At 39.3% G+C, this 16066-nt stretch overlaps 1 protein-coding gene across 1 annotated transcript in view; it reads left to right on the plus strand.

Moving 5' to 3' along the window:
- The window catches only part of TMEM220 (transmembrane protein 220), a 58466-nt gene extending 42400 nt beyond the window's left edge, over nt 1–16066 (plus strand). Inside the window, exons 2-6 of the mRNA XM_010843190.1 lie at nt 123–185; nt 4486–4546; nt 6614–6737; nt 8586–8645; nt 14816–16066. Of these exons, the coding sequence (XP_010841492.1) occupies nt 123–185; nt 4486–4546; nt 6614–6737; nt 8586–8645; nt 14816–14951 (444 nt within the window). The 3' untranslated portion in view covers nt 14952–16066. The remainder of the gene's footprint in view (nt 1–122; nt 186–4485; nt 4547–6613; nt 6738–8585; nt 8646–14815) is intronic.

Consider the following 16066-nt stretch of genomic DNA (forward strand, 5'->3'; position numbering starts at 1 on the left):
GCTACACACATACACACACAACCCCATCAACTAGACTGTCTTACTCCTGTCCTCCTGTTGGGCTTAGCAAATTGCTGACATGAATGAAGACCAGACCAAATACTGGAATAGAACTGTGACAGCCTGGGGCTAATGCTGCTGTTCTGGCATTCCAGGTGAACGATCCGGATGCAGAACTGTGGGTGGTGAGTATGGCCTGCTCTCCCATACCTAAAAGAATCAGGGAACTGCAGGAAATATGCAGTGTGTCTGTTTGCCTTCCTCCCTGCTTCGTGTACTTAAGAGCGTAGAAATCAAAAGTAAGCGCCTTTTCCTAAAATATTAGGAGGAAAAGTGAAAGTGTTTGTTACTCAAGCATATCTGACTCTTTGCCACCCTATAGACTGTAGGCCGCCAGTCTGGAGTGGGTAGCCAGTGCCTTCTCCAGGGGATCTTCCTGACCCAGGGATCGAACCTGGGTCTCTTGCATTGTAGGCAGATTCTTTACCATCTGAGCCACCAGGGAAATGTGAAAACATTAGGAGGAGAAGGATCAAATTGAGAATTCAGAATTTTAGAGAGATACAAGGGCCTTTCAGCTGTATTCCCTTTGAATAAAACAGGCCAACTAAGAACACTTTTCTGAAGACAGAGTAGACCTCTCAAGGTCATGTGAACCAATCCTCATGAATTTCTACCCAGAAACCCCAACAAACGTTGGACCAGAAAATGGCAGGCTTAAGGTTTGTGGTTCTGCTAATTCAGTGAGTTATATTCACAAAAAGTAATTAAAGCCCATAAAACCTACAGTATATACTGAACTGATGCTCTGACTAAACCATTTAGAGGAGGGGGGAATTTGTTCCACACATTTTCTGAAATATCTGGATTTTGTTTCTTTTAATAGAGGCATCTAAGACTATACAATATCACCGATGAGATGATCTTAAGCTTTGGAATAATGTTGACTTTGTACAAGTAGCAACAAGTAAAAGCATTTGGAATGACAGTACATATAATATCACATATAAATATAACCACATTCTGATATTCTTATTGTCCAGATTCTCATGCCCCTGCATCAAACCAAACTGCCTCTTCCTCAGGACTCTGGTCCATGTCCTTAATGCCAAATGTTATTTCTCCTGCAGTTCCAACTATCCAGCTTAATGGTGAATTTCCAAAAGACTCCTAGATCCATCCACCAGTACGTCACACTGATTCCTCTAATACGCACAAGGTCCTCTAATACGCACAAGGTCCTTTTCAGCATCTTTCCTTCCAAAACCCACTTTTCCTCCTGACTCACCATTTCTGTTATCAGCAGAGTCATTCTGAGTCATCCTTGCTCAAAACCTCAGCCATCTCTAATATCTCTGTTTTCTCACCACTGTCTTTGCTGCTGCTAAGTCACGTCAGTTGTGTCCGACCCTTAGCAACCCCACGGACTGCAGCCTACCAGGCTCCTCTGTCCATGGGATTTTCCGGCAAGAGTACCGGAGTGGGGGTGCCATTGCCTTCTCCAACCACTGTCTTTGAGTTCCCCTCAAAAAAACAAAACGAAGAACAATCCACCAAAAAGCAGTGTAGGTCTAATTGCTCATCTGTACAGTATCTGTACATTTTACCCTTTACATCATGCTTGGATGATGAAATATAAGCATCAACACCAGACCCCCACAGACATCCTCACTCACCTGCAGTTTAACCCCCCATTACCTCCCATGTGGACCCTTATGGGTCCTTTCTAATTCTTTGAGCTGCCTCTAATCTCTTACATTCCTATAATTCTTCCCACATATTGCTTCCTGATTCAGAAACGTTTGTCACTCCCCAAGACGTCTAAGTTGGCCCTCCACAATATGGCCCTAACCTACCTTCCCAACTGGGTCTTGGAAGCCTAGTCCACCTGTAGTACTTCTGGCACTTGCCCTGAGAATTCCTGTGTCAGACTCTTATTCAGGTGTCCAGGTCTATCTCAAATGCCATCTCACCACAAAATCTCTCCACCTCTTTCCCATAAATCCCAAGCATCCTTCCTCTGAACCTTCACTATAGCAGTAACTCATTCTGCTTTGCATTGGAGTTGGCTCTGTATATGCCAGCTCCCAGGGGTCAGGGGCCAGTTCCCTCTTCTTGCTTGGCAACCTAGCATAGAGCTTTCCTATGGCAGTCCTTCCCAGACTGACTCTTAGAGTGGAAGAATGAACACACAGATGAACTGACACTCGGTTACTGGGTCCTGGGCACTTGTACTGTACCTGACTGATGTTCATGTTCTCTACCACAAATTGTGCATGGAGTATACTTGTATCAGGATGCATACAGGAGCAAATAACAGAATATCTGACTAGCATCAGGTTATAAACATACAGACCATCTCATGAGAAGAAGTCTAGAGGCAGCTGCTTAATGGTCAACAGTGTCATCAAGGACCTGCACTTGCTTTCTTGTTTCTCTGCCAGTCCTCAATGGGTAGGCGACATATCCTCATGTTTACAAAATGGCTGCTACAGCTCCAGACATCTCATCCCTAGACAAAAGCATCGCAAGTAGGAAGAAACAAGGCAGGAGGTAAAACCAGTTTTCCTCTGTGCTTTTTCTTCCTTTCATCAAATAGCAAATGTTTCCCAAGAAGCTCCCCAGACAGGCTGCTGCCCAGTTAGTACATATTACTACTAATAAGGCTTATGGTCTAGGATCCATCCTGCTGGGTCAGTACCCATGAATATTGAGTGTTAAGGGCTCTGCATATCAGCCTTGCCTCCAGAAGACTTTTCCGTACATTTCATTGCTGGAACATGATGGCCCCTCACTGCTAAAAAGGGTAAGAAAACAAATTGGCTTTTTTAGTTTTTATAGTGGCAGGGAGACGGGGGAGAGCATTGTTAGAAATGACTATTATGGGTCTCAGTGGCTATATGTTCAATTAAACTAAATATAGTAAATAAATATTACAGTACCCTTTAGTTTAAAAAATCCACCAACAAAAAGATAAAAGACCATTATACTTGGATTCTACTGAGTTCATTAATGAGTGTTTATACTATGCATTGTTTTTACTTGTGTACTAAAAACAATTACTTTCAGTCTCTCTGCATGTAAAAAAAGAAAATCCTTAATCTCATTCAAAACAGAGATAAGCATTTAAATAAGGATTAACATGGCACAGCTACCTTGGGAAACGATTACTTAAAGATTTGTCCTGGTCATGTGTTTCCAATACACTGAAATAAGATCTTAGACCCTTTAATCACAGATATCTGTTATACTTAAATGCACATTTAAAAGTCTCCGCCAAACACTTCTTATGGAGAGCACAGTTAAATACTGTATGATGTGTATGTGTTTAATTTCTGTCTGTCTGTCTGTCTCCGTCTCTCCCTCAGTTGCTAAGTCATGTAGGTTTTCACTGGGGGAACTAACTAACCCCTTACTGCTCTAAGTGTGGTCCTTGGAAAAGCAGCAGCAGTGTCCCCTGGGTGCTTATTAGAAAAGCAGAATCTTGGGCCCTACCCCAGACCTCTGGAATCAGATCTGCATTTTAATCAGACCTCCAGATAATTCATATGCACACTAACGTCTGGTCTAACCCTCAGCAGCATGGCTGTCCTTGCAAATGTCGGTACCTGCTGATACTCCAGTCATCACTGGGGACCCTTTGGGAGGGATGAACATGGTCTATAATACAGATACCATCTCTCCCCAGGGTCAAGACAGGTGTGTTTTCACAGTGACAGCAGATCACTTAAAATGTTGAGCCCTGACAACATCCAGATAAACTAATGGTTTCTAACTAGCCATCACGATTGATGTGGCTCATAGCTACATTCTGGGGAGGCCCCCATGCTTCTTATAAACCTCCCACCTCTGCTTGTCCTCTGCCCACAACATACAAGCAATAGGTTTTTCTTGAATCTGCCTGCTTGCTGTGAATGAGGCCTCTTCAGGGCCAGTCTTCGCAACTCCAAACCAAGTTATCAGTTTCAGAAATGAAGAACCTGATCTTATTGGGCACATGTGATCCATACACTGTTAGTAAACTTTCTGTGGTCTCACTTGCAGATGGAGTATGGGGCTGGATGGCCCATGGGTCTAGACTCAGCAGGGCCACGTAGCTAATTATGGCTGCTCAAGTCCTGCTTTTCATAGAGCAATTTTTGAAAAGTAGGGGAAGGCCATTTAGGCATGGGTGTTGCTTGGGAGAGATTAGGAGGTCACTGTGTCTTGAGATCAAAGCTCTGCTCACTGCTAGAGCTTGAGAATGAAAAAATCTTTCCTGGAAGAGCCTACAGTCTAGGAAGAAGGCAGGTAGAATGATACCCTGACACGGTAAGTGCTGTAAAAGCCGAGGTTACCACTTCCTTGGCTGTTACTAAAAGCTGGAGGTAAATCGTGGCACGTGGGACCACCACCGGTGTCATCTTTCTCTGCTCCCTAAACATCTCGGAACATCTCCTGTATCGGGCATCCTTCTTACCCCTGTAATTTCCTTTCTGCTCACAGGTTCTGTATACGATTCCTGCCACTCTGACCCTGCTTGTTGGACTTAACCCTCTTGTCACAGGTATGAACCTTGAATTCTCAATGGTGATACGGAACATCAGATTTCCTTTTAATAATGAGAGTCTGTCTGCCCAACTCCCAGTAAAAAACTGGAGCCCTCCATGTCTTTCTTCTTCCTTCTGATCCTAAGAGGAGGCGAATTCCAGTCTAGATCATCCCCTTCCATCTTCAGGAAAACTTGATGCGGACGTGCCATACGAAGACAGGCTTTATGCACTTGGGTCCCAGCATCTGATGCTGATGTGGAACAGCCCAAGAGAGATGGGCTTCAGTCACTACACTTATTTCTTAAGCCACTAAGCTAATGGAAAATCAGCAACAATCAAACTGCTAACTTTGTTTCCATACTCAGTGGGGATCAATGTCTATTATTTATCTACTCTATACGAATCCTTCTCCCAGTACCACTCTGGTTCATCACTTTCTGATTTTCAATTCATTCAAAATGAATGAACTGCTATGTATCTGAATTGCTATTATTATATAGAAACTGTCTATAATGTCTGTAGCACATCTCTGGATTTCTCATTAGTACATATTGCCCTTTCTAGTCTCCCTGTGTACCTTCACAGTGAAAGTGAAAATGAAGTCGCTCAGTTGTGTCCAACTCTTTGTGACCCCATGGAATGTAGCCTGCCAGGCTCCTCCATCCATGGGATTTTCTAGGCAAGAATACTGGAGTGGGTTGCCATTTCCTTCTCCAGGGGATCTTCCCGACCCAGGGATCGAACCTGGGTCTTCTGCATTGCAGGTAGATTCTTTACCATCTGAGCTACCAGGGAATCCATCACAGTAACTCCAGCAATTTCCTGCACACTTTTATATATGTTTCCTCCATCTAGACTGTAGGCCCTTTAAAAGCAGGATCATGTCTAACTCATGTACCCAACGCTTGTTGAGTCAATGAATGGCTGTATAACACAGAGGCTTTATTGTGTATTTGTCTCATAACTTTCTCCTTGGACTCCTTACACATATATATCCCAGGTGAGAATACATATAAAACATTCACTTAAAATAGCTGGCTTGTATGGGCCACAGGTCACCAACCTCAGTCAGGGGCAAAACATAGCTGCTTCACCTTTTACGGCCCTAAAAATTCATTAAACCTAAATTGGACAGTTTTATTCTATAAAAGTGTCTTATAGCAGAAAAAATTTTTTCACTGTTTACTAATATTTTCTTATTAGTGGAGAATATCAGTCCTGCAGGTTATTCTTCACTTTCTTTAAATCAGCTTCTACTAATGGGGCTGGAAATTTCTCAGGGCCTTAGAATAAAGACGAATGATTCCCGCCTGGGTGGGGAAAACTCCCGTGGCCCAGATGTACAGGCTCCTTGTACAGCCCTCTAGAACTCTGTTTACATCTTTAAGGTGTATCCATTAGGGCTCTGTTAGTTGCAAGCAAGGAAAAAATACTCAACTCAAATGGCCTATAAGCTGAAGCGAGATGTACTGGGATCCTTTACTGAAAAGACTGAGGCAGTGCTGGCTTCAGGCACCGGTGGTGGCTCAGAACTTACACTTCTCTGCAGTCTTAGTTGCACATCAGCTGCACTTCAGCCCTGGGCTCCACGTGGTGGCCCTGCCGCTCAAAGGTCACAGCTTCACCATGCTAGGTCCAACAGAATCTAGAATCCACTTCCCTGATCACTCCGCAAAAGCTCAGGATGGAGCTGGTGCTCCTGATTGGTTATCTGTTCATCCTGAGACAAATCACTGTCACCAAAGGGATGGAATACATTGCCCTTGTTAGTGTCCAGTCGTCTGGGACACTGGAACATGTGTGAGAGTGTGGGAAGGGTGGTTCCCCAGAGAAAAGACAGGTCAGCATCCGAATGGGAGATTATGGACAACCAAAATAATAAATGTCCACTTAACTTTATAAGTATTGTTTTCACTTCTGTTTTAACCTTTTGATTTGAGGACAAATCAAAACAACAGCCAAAAAACCCCCAGCCTTTTCTGTATGCTTTCCCTGAAGGCAGATGAAAAGCCAATACAAAGAAATCTTGTTTCTCTGGGGCGTGGTTCCATGATTAACAGCACCAGGATATCTGTTTTTAGGTAACTTTATTTGGAAGAGTGTGTCTGCAATACACATATTCCTTTGTGTCCTGTGGGCTATCAGCTTGGCATACAACCTCTTGCTTCATAAGAAACAGAACCTCTTGCATGAAGAGGAAGGCAGGTGAGTGAGTGGTGGTTTTCACAGTTTGGGGTGGATGGGGAAGAACTGGGAAATTTGTGTCTTCACAACACCTTATCTTGGTGATTTAACTCCCCCAATACTTTGAGGAGGGCTTCCCTGGTGGCTCAGAGGTTAAAGCGTCTGCCTGCAATGCGGGAGACCTGGGTTCGATCCCTGGGTCGGGAAGATCCCCTGGAGAAGGAAATGGCAACCCACTCCAGTAGTCTTGCCTGGAGAATCCCATGGACGGAGGAGCCTGGTGGTCTACAGTCCATGGGGTCGCAAAGAGTTGGACACAACTGAGCGACTTAACTTTACACTTCGAGGGGCAGGGAAGATATCTCCTTTACAAGCTAAAGAAACTGAGGCAGTGACGGAGCTGGAGCCGGGATTTAAACCCAGCACTGCCTACCACACTCTGTGATAGTTGCTACACATCACCTTATATTACCATCAGGCAGTTGGACCTTGGCCCCCCTTGTGATGCCATAATGTTCAGTCCAATCTAATGAGGTGAAAACTCCGTCAGCATCCGGGTTCAGTCCTGGTACAAGCCACCTCTTACACGGTTAACTGGCCTCCTCAGAGGGGGACCTCTGCCAGCCTTGCCCTTGTACATCTCCTGTCCTCTGCACCCTCTGTCACCATCACTGGCTCTTGTTTTGTCACCTCTTCCACTGCTTCCCCCCCTCCCCACCGGCTTTTATCATCTTTTCCTCTGCTTCCCCCCACCCTTGATTCCCTGGCCTCACAAAGAGCCCCCATTCCTTTCCTTTCTGTCCCACTGCTAACATCTGCCAACACCAAGATTGAGAGTCCTGTAGGTTAAGTCCCACTGGTTTTGTGCTGCTGTTACAGGCCCTAATCTTTGGAAACTAGATCAGGTTGGGGATGGGAATGCAGACCAGATGGTTTGAATCAATCCCCATCTACTTGAAGCCAACAAGATTCAGTGAAATCAGAGGGGTTTCCAAGTGGTACTTGGCCAAATACAATTATTTTCTACTCTGTGTGGAAGATACGACCTTTAAACAAATATTTCTAGAGGCATATGCTGCTGCTGCTAAGTCACTTCAGTCGTGTCCGACTGTGCGACCTCATAGACGGCAGTCCATCAGGCTCCACCATCCACGGGATTTTCCAGGCAAGAGTACTGGAGTGGGTTGCCATTTCCTTCTCCAATGCAAGAAAGTGAAAAGTGAAAGTGAAGTCACTCAGTTGTGTCCGACTCTTCGCGACCCCATGGACTGCAGCCTACCAGGCTCCTCCGTCCATGGGATTTTCCAGGCAAGAGTACTGGAGTGGGGTGCCATTGCCTTTTCTGCTAGAGGCATATACCCACCCCCAAATCATTAGACTGACTCATTCGACAAATCATCCCTGTCCTCTAAGACATGACCTGATCTCCTACAGTGTGTACTTGAACTACTGATTTGAGCTCAACCTGCCTAACACTGACCCCTCTAAGACAATATGAAGAGAGTGCCTGGTCAAATCTGGGATTATCTTCTTGACTGTAGTTGTTTCTCTGTTCATCTATAAATTGGGAAACAATCATGAAGTTCATATCTGCCTCATAAGATGAAATTTATTTTCATATAGGGTTCTTTAAAGGGTCTGACAAAAGTAATTTATGAGTCATGGCCAGACTTGAAAGTATTTTGTAGATGCTTGTATCTTGGAGCAAGTCATCAGACAATCAGCAGAATCAAGTGTCATTGTAGATGCTCTGTATCTTGGAGGAAGTCATCAGACAATCAGCAGAATCAAGTGTCAGGGAGAAAATGGAATGATATGCATCTCACTTACAGCCTCTTCAAAAAAAATGAAATCTCTGCTATTTTGTAGGGAGCTGTTTGGTCTCGTGATCATCACAGCATGGCTGGGCCTGTGCCACAGCTCTTCAAAGTAAGTTTTTGACCCATCAGTTAAAATCAGATGTGCTCAAGTAGGTGAATGAGAATGTTGACACAAATGTAAACAGGAATCTTTTGAGAGAAATCTTCCCTTTCTGTAGGGGAAGCTAACAATAGTTGGCTCAGTGTTTCATGATCACTTATACTTTTGTGAATACCACAACACACAGTTTTCTGTGTCATCGCAGGGAGCTGCCAGTCTAAGAGGGTGTCCTTCAGGGAGAAAGTGATCTCAAAAGGAAGCTCGGAGATGGAGGAAAAGAGAGTAGCAAATAAAATATAAAACTGGAGGTATATATACGTGAATATTAACTTTGTAAAACAGTAATAGAAAAAGAAAAATGCATGACAACTGAGCATGTAAGTTGGAAGGGAAAAAAATGGAGCTAAAGCAGTCTGGGGTCCTTGAATTATCTGGGAAGGGTAAAAGTACTAACTTATATCAGACTTTGATAAGTCAAGGATTCATGTGGTAATAATCTAAGAGAAAACCTTAGATTATTAGAAAAATAATTAAGAAAAATAATATTTAAAAAATCTTAGAAAAATAAGAGGTAACCACTAAGAGAAAAGGAGTATAGAAGGCAGGAAAGGAGAAGAGAAAAACACAGAACAGATGGGGAAACAGGAAGCAGATGTTAAGATAGAGAATTACATTCAAATATATGATAAATTACATTAAATGTAAATACTCCAATAAAGATTCAAAGATTTTCAAAATGGATAAAAAGGTTAAAAACCCAACCAAACACTGCTTACAAAAGAGAACTCTTAAGTACACAGAATCAGAAAGATTGAAAGTCAACAGGTGGAAAAATCACAGTATACAAACACCAACCACATGAAAGCCTGTATAGACATTTTAATTTTAAAAAGTAGACTTTAAAATCAGCATTAGAGTAGAGGACTGTTTTTGGTAATGAAAACATTTTTGTTTTTTTATTTTGAAATACCTAAACATATTCAAAAGCAGAGAGACTAATATAATGAATCAGATGTACTCATCACCCATTTTCAACATTTATTATATATCCAATCTTGTATCATCTATCACTATCCTGATTATTTTGAAATAAATCTCAAACATCATATTGTTTTATGTATTTCAGTATGTATCTCTAAAAGGTAAGCACTTAAAAAATAACCACTCTACCACCATCACACACACAAAAATAAAACAGTAATTATTCAGTATTGAGTTGTGCAGCCAATGTTTACATTCCCACAACTGTATAATGCTTGTTCCTCTGTGCTCCATATTTCCTATAAACTGGTGGTGAGATCACAGGCTTAGGCACAGGCTGGTCATCGTTGTTGTCTTCTCCTTTTCTTCTTATCATCATGGTCACCATCACCACCACCATCACCACCACCACCAAGCAAGACCACTTCATGGGTGGTGGTATGTACTTCCATCACAATGTACATCACACCTAGATGTTTCTCTGTAACATTATTATAACATTTTGATGACCACTGCCTAAACCCACTAATTCATTTGAGTTGCAGAATGCTGATACTCTAATTATATCATTTCTTTTCCTGGAAAACTTCTAAAACTTCTACTTATCAATTATTTGACTACTCAGATACAAATCGTAAGAGGAAAAGGAGTTGATTCTCTTAATTTCCCATTTTTCAGAATAATGAGTTTTTCTTGCCGGGCATCTTCCAAAAGTGACCAGTGAGTTTTGTTTATTTAACAGTACCATTATGAAGTCATAGATCTCAACATACTTGATGTTTTTTCAATCCACGGCAGTTGCTTAAACTGTTCCATCTTTGATCAGTGGCACTTATTTACGTTGGCTCCGGAAGTTTAACATGATCCTAGTAAACTTTTAGTTTTTTGGGTCTTAGTAAATTTTGATTGCTTCCTTGCTTTCTGACAAAATGTTCCACGCTAAGATGTACATTTTATGCCACAGACCTGGAATCAACCATTTTCCCCAAAAGCCTTCATTACTTTTGGTAGCTAATAGTATTTAGAAGTCACATTCTGGGTATAAACGGTGCTCACTGCTACTGGGTTGAGTTCATTCTTTTTAGTGGTTAGAAGTAGGAAATTCACATGTATGTACATATGTATGTGTGTATACACACACACACGTGTGTATTGTGTCATAAATGTATATGCATACATGAGTATATAAAATACATATAAAGTATCTATATGTATATATATTTTTACATAGATACCTCAACATAACTCATCTGACTTATCTGACAATACACAATCAGAATAACAATATAATTATGGAAAATAGGCACTTTGTGTTGTTGTTCTTAGGGAATATCTCTTTAAGGGATGCACATTCAAATTACGTGGAATAGTTACTCTGTGTGCTAATCTCACCAAGTGAATACATAGTTTATTTCATTTTACTTTAAATTTCTAGGGATACTTTATTTAAAATATATTGTTTTATAATTATGTAAAATATCTATATGGTTCTACATACAGATCTACAAAACAGAGGACATTCAAAGGGCTCTAACTTCTCTATCCCCGAAACCTAACTCCCCCCTTTCCTCTACAGGTAAACCTTTTTTCTACTTTGTGGTTTATCCTTCCATGCTTTCTTAATGGAGCAAATACATGCATTCACTGTTAGATAAAGTGGAAGCACATTATACACAATTGTATTCTTCATTTTACCCTTACACATCCTGGAGATCATTCTGTGGTATATGAAGACTTTCCTTATGTTGATATGTCCACAGTATATGCATCCAGCCCTCTACTGTTCAGACTGTATCCAATCGCTTGATAGTAAAAACGGTACCAACAGAGTGTATTGTCAAATTTTTGAAGTCTTACTAACTGGTTAGTTGAGAAACGGGTAGTAGCTTTCACTTGCGTTTTGCTTACGGTGAGCACAAGGTGAGCGTACTTTCGTGTGATGACGAGCCATCTGCATTTCTTTTTCTATACACCTTAGTTCATCTCTGAGAGACGTAGGTTTAACCAGTTTCTAAGGCAGTTGGTCTTCTCCACTTTTAGAAGCTCTTTAGGGCTATTAACCCTCTGTCTGTGATATAAGATGCACATTCTTTTTTGCTTTTATTGTCCTTTTACTCTACTCATGCAAAGTATGCTTTGCCATGAAAAAAACTTTAATGTATCCAAATTGATCAGTCCATTCCCTTACTGCTTCTGGATCTGGAGTCACAGGAAGGAAAACTTTCCCTCCTCTCAGGTTTTAAGTAACTTACTTAAGTTTTCTCCTAATACATGTATGGTTTCATTTTTACATTTAAATCTTTGACCTGTTTAGAATTTATCCTAGTATAATGGCAAAAAGAATGGACGCAACATTATCCTTTTCCCCTTTGGCTCTCTGGTGGTCTCAACACCACTTATTAATAAAAGGCATATATAATTAACATAGCCGCAAAACAGATAAATACTGACAAGCCAAAAAAGAAAAACTGAAAAATTAACAATCATTTTGGGAGACTTTAATACACTTTTTCCAGTTACTAACAGAACAAGAAGATTTTAAAAATCAATAAAGATATAGAAGACTAGCTACACAATAAAAAAATTGACCTAATGGACATGTATAGAACACTAGCACCAAGAAGGACAGAATTCACATTCTTTTCAAGTAAACATTGAATATTTACAAAAAGACTTCATGTTGAGCATGAAATAAGTCCCAACAAATTTCAAAGAACTGTAATATGGAGCATGTTCTCTGACCACAGTACAATTAAGCTAGAAATCATTAACAAAAATAATAATTATATAACCACTGTATGTTTGGAAATCAGGAAATACACTTCCAAAGAACATCTGGAAAAAATCACAATGAAAATTAGAAAATATTTTGAACTAAATGATAAAGAGAACACTACATATTAAAATTTGTGGGATGGTGGCTAAAAAGCATGCTTATGGGGTCATTTATAGCCTTAAATACATATATTAGGAAAAAAAAAAAAAAAAAGGCTGAAAAATCAATGAGTTAAGCTTCCAAGAAGTTAAGAATTTTCCAAAGAAGTAAGGAAAATAACAGCAAAATAAGCCCAAAGAAATAATGAGAAAATAAACACAAAAGCAGAAACCAATGAAATAAAAAAAAAAAATCAACATTTCATTCTCTGAAATGATTAATAATATTGATAAACCCTGGCAAGACTAAAAAGGTAAAAATAATTAGAGCAAGGAAAGGAAGGCACAAAACACCAATAATCAGGACTGAAAAAGAAAGTTATTACCCATGCAACAGACACTGCAAAAATCATAAGAGGAGATTATTAACAACTTTTTCCCAATAAATATGAAAATGTAGATGAAATGCACAAATTCACTGAAATACAATTTGTCAGAACTGACAAAGTAAGAAATACTCAGAATGGTCTCATCACTGTTAAAGAAATTGAGTAGGTAACTTTTCCTAAAAGAAAACTCTAAATGGCCTAACTGCAGAATTCTACCTAATATTTAAAGAAGAAATAATGCAAACTTAAACAAACTTCTTTCAGAGAACAGAAAAAGAAGGAATATTTTCCAGTCTATTTGTTGAGGGCAGAAAAATCTGGATACCAAAACTTGACAAGAATGTTACTCCTACCACCCAAAAAAAGGAAAGAAAAAAAGAAATTATACAGCAGTCTCATTCATGACCACAGACGGAAAAACCCTAAACAAATTAGCAAATCAAGTCCTGCAATTCATGACCCAACCACCAAGTTGGTTTTTTCCTAGGAATAGTTAGTTTAACATTTGAAAACCAAGCAATGTTTTTCATCAGATTAATGGAAAGAAAAAAATATCTATGCAAAAAGAACATTTGATAAAATCCAATAACCACTTATAATAAAAACTCATAGAAACAGATTTACCCTGATAAAGGGTGGTTGTTGTTTAGTCGCTAAGTCGTGTCTGACACTTTATGAATCCACGGACTGTAGTCTACCAGGCTCCCCTGTCCATGGAACTTCCCAGGCAAGAATATTGGAGTGGGTTGCCATTTCCTTCTCCAGGGGATCTTCTGGACCCAGGGATCAAACTCGTGTCTCCTGCATTGCAGGGAGATTGTTTAACACTGAGCTCCCTGATAAAGGGTAGCTATACCAAAGATCAACCCTTAATGGTGAGCCGCTGACTACTTCCTCTGAGATCAGGAGTGAGAAGTGGCCACTGCTGCCACTTCTCACCACTGTTCTAGCTCTTGTCCTTGCCAGTACAATAAGGCAAGAAAAAGAAAGAAAAGGCCCAAGGATTGGAAGGGAAAAATTAAATTTTCCTTATTCACAGATAACATTAATTACATATGTAGAAAATTTTTTTAAAATCTAAAAGTTTCTTCAAATAGGTGACTTTGGCATGATTGCTGGATACTATGTCAATTTACTAAAATCTTATTTTTAATCAGCAATAACAGAAAATGATAAAAATAAAAAGTTACCATTTATAATATCAAAATATCAGCACCCCAGGACTAAATATAGCAGAGATATGCAAAATCCCTACCAAGCAAAACTATAAAAACTGTAAAACATTATGGGAGAAATTAAAGATCTCAATATTAAAGAACACCTAAATGGTTCTTTGTGAGTATACGATAAATCCATACTGGCAAAAGGATAAATGAATGAAACAAGAGTCTAGAAACAGTTCCATGTACATATAGAACCTTGATTTAAGACAATGGTAGCACTCTCGGGTAATCTTTACAATAAATAGTGATGGACCAATTGAGTATCAATACAGAAGAAAGAGAAACAACCCCTACAACTTTCATAAAAATCGATTCTAGGTGGATTATAGATCTAATGTAAAAATCAAAACGATGAAACTTTTAGAAAAGATAATTTAGTATCTTCAAAATCTTGAGGAGAAAAAGTTTTCCTCAACAGGACACTAAAATCATTAGGTGAGGATCCATTTTAACACTGCTTAATCAATGATCTCAGTTCCTCACAAGACATTAAGTGAGCAGGAAAAGCTATATAGAATACACATTAAAAAAAAAAAAAAAAGGATTTGCAGTAGGAACATATAAAGAACTACAAGAATTATATTCCAATTTAAAAAATTAAAAACTGTATAAAAATGCAGTGATGTATTAAATTCAGTCTTCATATTTGTTACCAAACCAAATCATTATTTTTACTGGATTTTTGTTTCTAATCATTTTTGTGTGTCTGTAGGGCTCCAGGTGGTGGAAGAATTCAGCTGGCCATTGCTACCACAGTTGCTTTTCTCCCATTTATCTCCTGGGTCTACATATATATAAACAAGGAGATGCGCTCCTCCTGGCCAGATCATTGCAAGACGGTGATTTAAATGAAGAATCCTGTTCTTAAAATTAGAGTTCTTGATTTTTTATAAACATGGTTGTAACAAGCTGACTTCCTAGGAATTTATTTCAGTTACTACTAGAGATGAATTTTTTTTTTTTTTTAATCCTAAGAACCAACACAGGACTGGATGGGACTAGTAAGAGAAGGATCTGACATTCTGTTTTATCATACTGTAGTAGGAAAGTTAAGAAAGATGAATTCCAACTCTGCTTCATCACTATCCATGTGACTTGGACAAATATATAAATCTACTTTAATTCTTTGTAATTAAAGAATTCCAAAGATAATTGAAATTATCTTTTGGATAATTCTTTATCTGTAAATACCAGCCTGCCTACTTATTTATATAATTGTGAAGATTAAAGTAGATAAAATGAGAGCATTCCAAACATAAAGTCCTCTGCACAGGGTAACAGAAGGAAGCAGGGTTTGGATGATAGATAGGAGTTTAGGAGAGAGCTATGCCCTTGAACTAACATCGTTAGACTGGACTGGTACCATGAATTAAATGAGGTGCCGTGAATTAAATGAGGACTTTGTGTGAACAAAGTGAACAACTATGTCTTGGAAAAAAAGGAAAGTTAGTTAGAATAAAGGAATTTGGGACCAAAAAGAAGCAGATAGGGAATATTAATTACCATGTAATTGAAAAGTCAGACCAAAATCTATACACATATCCTTAACAAATGTCAGAAGTAGCTCTGGAGAGATCACTTCAGAGCTGCACCATCTGGCGACCACAAGCCACATGGTGTATTGAGCACCTGAAATGTACTTACTGAAGAAGTTTTAATTTTTTGTTTTAATTTACAAACATCAATTATGAGGAAACTGATACATGTATTTGGAACACTTGGTTTAAGCTTGTTTGGAACAACTGAATTATGTGAATCCACTTCTTCAACTTTAAATTTTGTACCTAAATACAGACCCAAGTTTTTCCAATGAAAAGTTATTGTCCAAATGGATGGATTATAAGCATAAAACACACACTACATTTGAAACTTAGTATAAAAAGAATGTAAAATATTTTTATATTGATTACATGCTGAAATAACATGAGATGTATTGGAATACACAATTATATTATGAAAATTA

Source organism: Bison bison, unplaced genomic scaffold (genome assembly GCF_000754665.1).
Source record: "Bison bison bison isolate TAMUID 2011002044 unplaced genomic scaffold, Bison_UMD1.0 scf7180017864180, whole genome shotgun sequence".
NCBI classification, from domain to species: Eukaryota; Metazoa; Chordata; class Mammalia; order Artiodactyla; family Bovidae; genus Bison; species Bison bison.